At 37.3% G+C, this 7,598-nt stretch overlaps 1 protein-coding gene across 6 annotated transcripts in view; it reads right to left on the bottom strand.

The window, feature by feature from the left end:
* Positions 1-860: 860 nt before the first annotated feature.
* The window catches only part of NBEA (neurobeachin), a 638,449-nt gene continuing 631,711 nt past the window's right edge, over positions 861-7,598 (bottom strand). For all 6 annotated transcript variants that reach the window (XM_081293195.1, XM_081293196.1, XM_081293198.1 and 3 more), the window contains 3 exons: positions 5,996-6,192; positions 5,087-5,238; positions 861-2,700 (listed from right to left, as the gene is read on the bottom strand). In XM_081293195.1, the coding sequence (XP_081149321.1) occupies positions 2,610-2,700; positions 5,087-5,238; positions 5,996-6,192 (440 nt within the window). In that variant the 3' untranslated portion in view covers positions 861-2,609. The remainder of the gene's footprint in view (positions 2,701-5,086; positions 5,239-5,995; positions 6,193-7,598) is intronic.

Here is a 7,598-nt window from a genome sequence, read left to right as displayed (position 1 = left end):
TAAGCCATTGCTATCAGCTTTGCAAGGTGCCCATCAGGGGGATTTGATTGGTGGTGTAGCCAACAGCATGAACGACAGGCGACAGATTAAGAGATCTAGCCACTGGTCAGCAGATTGTGGGACAGTCCAGATGATGGTGCTAAAAAGAAGGGAGGTATTTCAAGACATGTTAGGTACTAATCTGCTGTTGGAGAGATTGACAAGTTATGAAAAGGCCTGGGTTGAGGGAGCCAGCAGGGCTAGGTGACTGAGATTTCTGGGCATAGGATGGACATTGAGAATAGCCAGCCTTTCTGGGCTTCTGGTGGTCAGTCTTTTTGGTTGTGGAAACACAGCATTGCTTGTAGTTCTGTGCATGCCTGGGCTGCTGCCTCACCATCCACACCAAATTGCATAGCTGATGTCTCTTCAGCAGTGCTCCTGCTATCCACCTTGCTGTGGTCAGCAGCTGCTCAGCTCCTCTAAGTCTCTGGGCCCCTGCCTGTGCCATGCTTGGTTGATGATGAATTTTTCAAAGCATGGTTTCAAATGAACATAGCATCACTTGATAATATTAATGCCAGAAGTTATTATATCCTTCACCATTTAGCTTCTTTTCAATACAGTTTAAAAATAATCCAAAAAGTGAAGTGTGCAGAATAAACAAGGGCTGTTTCCCTAAGGTTACTGTTGCCCCAAATCCCTGCCAGATGGCCAAACAGAGCAGCTCATGTTTCATCAAATTATAGACCTCATTAGGACTTTGTTTCATGTTTTTAGATGCTAGGCCCTTATATGAAGCAACGCTGATTCTTTACACTTGTATGACAATATAATGAATGCATGTTAGTGAAGGATCCAGTGAAATGTGAAACAATCCGTGAATTCTTTGCATATTTTATTTTCTTTTTTTGTTTTTTTGATTTCCAACTCACACACATCTGGCATATTTTACATCTTTGCAATAAAACATGGTTACAATAGCTTAAGGAATTTATATATCCAAAATATTTCACCATGATCTTAAGATGAAATGAACTTGTCTTCCAGATGTTCAGTATCCTCCCAATTCTAAGCTATAAACTCAAGATATTGCTTACAGCCTGGTGATGAATAACTTAATCATTACACTGATTCCCCATAATTTCAGAATTTCATAAATACAAACAACAATGAAGAAGGAATAATTCAGTGCTAAAACTTACTAGTACAAGGTGGATAACAAATAAGTAATCACATCAATAAATAATGATATGTTTCTGGTGCAAAGTGCCAATACAAAGAACCCATTATCTTGTTTTATCTTTTTAAATAAATGACTGCAAGTGAGTGTAAATTCTGAGAAAATTACATTCCTGTAACATGCCTCATAGCCCTACCGACACAATATGTACATCTATGACAATACAGTCACCAAATATACAAAGAAGAAACATGAATAAAGTGTATATACCCCTGGGTGTGTAACTTGATCAGTACAAGGTATGGAAAATCATTTGACGGCCATCATTTTATGTCATAAAAGATGAAGTGGCTTAGGCTAAGAATGTGGCTTTAGGTGAGAATTTCACAAGAACCTAAAAGAATAACTTCAGTTATTGTTGTAATAAAGTCTGACCTGTTATTAAAGAAACTAAGCTATTTAAGAACCAAAGAGGGAAAAATAAGTTAGCATCATTCTCCTCCCCTAATGCATACACACTAAGCCAGTGGGATGACTCTGGAAGAGATGCCCAGGTGTTGGGAAGTCATTACTATGGAACTAATGATCATGACTCCTATTTATACAATAAAAACCAGGACCTCATCCCTAAGCCCCCTTTCTGCTGTGTCTTCAAATTATAAAGGGTAGGGCTGAATTTTCTTTGTATAAAGTACCAAACATGGCAAATAATGGCTTAGTATCCAAATGCTTTATGAGCAAATTTCAATTAGAAGGGATGAATTTAGATTAAAAAGTGCAAACCATATTTTGGTGAAAATGTCAAATATTACTGATAGAGCCCAAATTCAACCCTTTTGTACAAGCTGCGTCCTTGGACAGATCTTTCTATTTCATAACGTGAATGCACCTGTTCCATTGAGACATCAGGAGTAAAGAACATGCAAGTTGTAACTCCACAATAAAATTAAGAAACGTTTTGTTCTTTATACAAGGTTTTACTTTTACAAAAGTATCCCTTTAAATAAGATGCATCTGATGTACAAAGTATCAAATGTGTTTTTTTTTTTCTCAGCTTGAAAAGAGGCTGGAAATGGGATGCAGGTTAGGTTCAAAGCTTCAACTTTGTAACAACTGAACACAAGGTTCCTCAGAATTGTCAAAAGTCTCTTGTGACACGTCCTACAACCTTTTCTCAATAAATAACAATATATGAAATAATTACCAAAACATCTCCTAAGTCATATAATTTACATGATACAAGCTTGCTTGGTAGCAGCTGGTGTTCAGTTCTGAAAAAACACACAAAGTAAAATGGTCGCTGACTACGATGTACAGCTATTGCTGGGTGTGATGGGATGTACAAACAGAGGCCGATGTGGACGAGGTTCTTCCACCAGAGATATTGCCTTTCCATGCAGCACTTGTGCTCTCAGCTTTAGCTTGGCTTGTGGTTCTTCATTTCTCTTCAGTATCTGTTCTGATGCTCATAATGCCACCGATTAAAATCTATATTAAAAGCTACAATGCTACCAGAAGCCATGCCAGTAATCAGAGTCCTGGAAAAGCACAGACATTATTTCAGAGTGACATGAACTCATCCAAGTGGTTGCTATTTTATGTTAGATGGTATCCTGATCTTGAACTTCACCAAATCTTTGCTTTGTGTGGAGATTAGACTAACATTTCTTGGGGGTTCTTTGGAGAGCAGCCCAATCAGCCCTGATGGCAGAGCCTTGTCGGAGAACATTAGACAACCCCATGGTAACCAGGGTTTCCAGGGTCACCCAGGCACCTACCACCTCAGCAATCACATTCATGCTTATCCACTTCCCCTTTTTTTTTGACAACTACTGGCTTCTCTGAGGATTTCTGGCTTCTCTTCCCATTTTTGTGACCCTTCTTTCTTAGTCTTCTTTAATCTCTAAACTGTCACTTCATACACCTTCCTTGTGCATGGGCTTATGCAATGACAACTCTTTCTAAAGCCCCCGATGCCAAATTCTCCTTGCCTATTGAGTGCCTTTGCCTACTGGATGACAACAGGATGCTTCACAAACCCCTCAACAGTTGGCACCCACCCTGAGCCACTGTCCAGCTACTGATCTTGTGATCACTTCCTTCCCTCTCTCTCCCTTATGTCTTCCAACCAGCCATCCAGCACCAAGGCTTCTTTTCTGTGACAGTTCCAACCAGCCACATTGCCACTGATGGAGCGCTCACAACCTGTCTATCCCAAGCATTGTGCAACTTTCAATACGACCACTCATCAGATAAATACTTTCTTGAGTATAAATCCCCAATATGTGTTTGTCTATCAATTCATAGTTTCTATGAATGCGCTTACTGTTTCAATATATCAGAATATATCAGGCACATTATAAAGCAGCAGAAATAAGAATGGAATTAAAATAGAAATAGAAACCTAATCTGTATTTTTCTTCACTGCACTTAGAGACCCTTCACTTTACTGTGACTTTGAATATGCTCTTTCATTCGCTCTCTGTCCAAGCCTGGTAAATGCATGGGTAAATTCTGAAGTCTGTCCTGCCCTTCCCAGCCCTCAGAAGGACTTGATCGCTTCCTTTTTTCTGTAATTCTGTTACTTTCTTTGCTCAGATTATGATTATGTGAGCTCTTTGGGGTCAGTAATCTTGTTATGTATTCTTATTATGTATTTAGTAATATTGTTATGTATTCTTATTTGCAGAATATTCTACCTTTGACAGTGGCAGCAAATGTTTGCAAAACAAATATGTGAATAAATATTGGGGAGAATATTTAAATCACTTAAGAATATAGAACATTTAAAACACTTTACAAACACCCATGTACCTATAACTAATTACACAGAATATCATTCTCATTTATTCCTGATTATGCCCTGGAGTACTTTGGAATACTCTAATGATAACCTTAAACTTCCTTTAAAAACAGTCTGGCTGCAGACCACATGTCCCGAGTCTAAATTAAGTTACTTTGTTTTTCCTGATGACTTCAGTACCATTTTATTGTATTGTAAAGATGTTTTGTTAAATTTATTATCTGTCTTAATATTTAAAATATTTAGAAATCCATATTATTATAAAATACATTTCACATATTTATTTATAGTTGAAAAAAAGTTGGTTAGCAGGCTTTTCTTATTTCCATTAAATATATAGAAAACAATGAGATATTCCATGCTAATTTAATATCATAGGGTTCTAGTTTATTTTTTAAATTTAGAAATGTTAACTAGTTATGTTCCTCATATTCTTTTCACTTTATAATAAGCTCAAAGGTGAATTTTAGGAAATAAAAAAAATACTGTGAACGAGAAGTAAAGACCAAGGAAGATCATGCTAATTAGTACATATTCCTGTCAACTCTTTCCATGAAAGGATTAAAGTATTTTAGAGGAATATATAAAATACAACAAAATAACATGTGAGAAATAGGTAAGTAAAAGGGGGGAGCGTAGGATTATTTCAGGTAATGACTGAGCCCCTTGAACTTTTTAAAAGGGGGCCAGCTGGAGTCTATAGTATGCATTTTGATTAGTTAGAGGCAGGCCTCACCCTGAAATCAATCTCTGCTAAAAAAAAAATGTTTCCTTCACACAATCTTAACCAGGGAAAACTGTCTGGGACGAGGTGAGGGTCTGAGAACAGAGACACTGGTGGGAGTAAGTTCTATGTCGTAAGCCCTTAAGATGTGTCTGAGGTGCCCATTTCTTCAACAGACCCATTTCTGGTGTTTCTCCTTATTTTCCTCCTCTATTTCCTGCTTATCATAATTGTTTCTCAGAGTATGTACTCCTTCCCCCATTTTACCCTTTCTTTCACTAGTCCTTCTTCCACTTGGACACTGGGATCTTATTCTAGCACATTCCACCCTGGGTAGAATGCCCAGAGCTTACCATGGCAGTTCCCAGTGGTTATACTCATCCCTGACATGGCTCACCTCTGGTCATGGGACAAATCCATTGCTCTAATGCCAGCATCACATCCAGGGTAAATGTAGAGCTGCTTGAAGTCACAGGCCTGCCAGACCTCCACCACACCATTGTCCCCTCCAGTCACCAGGTTCTGGCCATCACTGCTCAGGAGAATGGCCTTGAGAAAAAGGCAGAAAACCAAACATTTCTTTCCATGTTTTCACAATCAGTGGTCAATACTGAAAAGCATGTGGTCCATCCCCCTTATAGCAGTAGTCTTCTTTTAGAAAATTGTTCAAGCTTTCTAAAAGCTTCAATGTGGAATTTGTCAAGTTCTTACATAGACAAAGAATCTTATTAAAATCAAATTAAGTTACAAAATTATGAAAGTCCCAAAGAGACTATTACCCATCTAATTTAGGAAGAACTTGAGAATTAATAACTTGATGTTTTGTTAAATTCTGAATGTCAAAAATGTCTAGACTTTAAGAACAAACAGCAGAAGTATATTCCAAAACAATTTTTAAAACTGATAATTCATTTGTGAATGGAGGGCAAGTGGGTACTTTTCAATTTGGTTTAGGATTATAAAGGTAGGATTTTTCAACAATACATTTATATTCACTATTGTGAGAGTACAGTGTAGAAACAATGACTTGTAGTAAAAGGAACTTTAAAAAAATCTCCTTAAGGGCCTACCTCTAATTAAACAGTAACTATTGTCCCTGAAGTCTAATTCACTGAGTTAATTACCTGGGACTAAAGGAGTTTGGGGTTTGTTCAATGTATTAGCCTACCTGAATTCATGTACTTTCTAAATAAGTACACATTAATATGGATGCCAGAGAAGTTCTATTATGAATCATTTAATGTAAAACAACTAATTTTTAATCTCTTGGCTTCCATCCTATTTAGCACTGAACGTGCAGATTTACCCGTGTTGAATCATTGATCTCCATTTGAGCCAGAAGTTTCCCATTAATGCTGAAATTGCTGAATCGGCCTCGTTCGTAGTATATGATACAGTGGCCTTCACTGGATACGGAAATCAAGCGTGGGAACAAGCAGTTTTCTGGTCCTTCAAGGGCTCTCAGCAAATCTCCAGTGATGGTGTGGACAAGGCAGGGGCCCTCTGCAGAGTGGGGATACCAACGCCCATGGTTAGTTAGTGATAACAGACCAGACATTGGCTTTCACCAACCTGAAAACCTTAGCTGGGCAGTACTCAGATTTGTTCAAAGGAGACAGAAGAAGAAAGGGGTTTGCTGGCTGGAGCCAAGTACTGAACTTATGAATAGAGGAAACAGTGACTGTTTAATCACACATGCACATGTACCTACAACACCCTCCCACTTTTTATGGTAAATATGTGTATTTTGGGGTAAACACTTGGTCTTTTCTTTTGTCAGAGAATATTCATAATAAAAGGACACAGTTCATAAATTATGTGAGAACAAAAAGATCAGATGTACCAGAACATTATTCCTAATGTGCTTTCAGAATATGTCCTTGAAAGTCTGAGAATTATCACGACAGTTGCTAGTCATATCCAGTGGCATCAGAGTTTTAAGGCTATAACTACATAAATCATATTAAGCCAAGTAAGTTTTACCATTTTCCGTAGTTTATACATGAAATGTAAAAGCAAAATTAAAAATTTAAGTAATTGAGACTACAGAACCACTTTTTGTCTTTAAACAAATTTATAGTGAGGCAAGATTGTTAAAGAAGTGGCCCAAATGCTCTTTGCCCTTGTAGAAATTGTGTTAAGTTAAAAACCCACTAGTCAAATTCATGAAAATAAGTGCTTAATTAGTTTAGTACTGTCTGTCTGCCCCTTTGTTCACTCAAAACAAAATAAAATGAAACTGGCAAAATATGTGGACGAATTACATTTTTATTTTCAATCAATTAATTTAAACAGATACATATTTACAAAGTAAGTGACATTATAAAAATATACTAAGTTTTTCCTGATTACTAAAGTTAAGAACTACCGAAAATTAGGGAAAATAAAAAATAAAAGCAATCAATCACTTCTAATGCTTTCTACTTATAGAAAACTAAAACTTTTTTCCTATATTTGTATGCCACTTTCTTTGTTATCTATTCTTTTGTACTAAGATGTAAAAACAAAAACATGGTCTCTGGCCTTTCCATTATATCCATTTTCCCCAAAGCAGCCAGAATTACGGACAAATATGATCATCTCATGACTTTGACTAAAACCTTCAATGATTTCCCACCATATTGTAAGTAAAAAATGCAAATCTTTGTGCTATGGCCACTCCCACCCTTCAGCTTCTCCCTCCTTGTCTCTGCCACGTCCTCCTGCATTCCTGCCATATTGGTCTTTGTTTCTTCCAAACATCAGACTCCTTTTTGCCCAAGTCTTTCCAAGGAGAATTGCTATCTGAGCCAGAATTAGGACCCAGGTTTCCTGATTTTTTTCCCCAAATGACACTTCTTCTATAAAGAGACAAAAGAACTATATAATCTTGGTTCCTTTCCATCAACCTCTACACAGGCCTCAGTCTT

This window comes from Spermophilus citellus (assembly GCF_964194105.1).
Source record: "Spermophilus citellus genome assembly, chromosome: 1".
Lineage (NCBI taxonomy): Eukaryota > Metazoa > Chordata > Mammalia > Rodentia > Sciuridae > Spermophilus > Spermophilus citellus.
The sequence above is the reverse complement of the archived record's forward strand: the minus strand, read 5'-3'. Positions and strand labels throughout refer to the sequence as shown.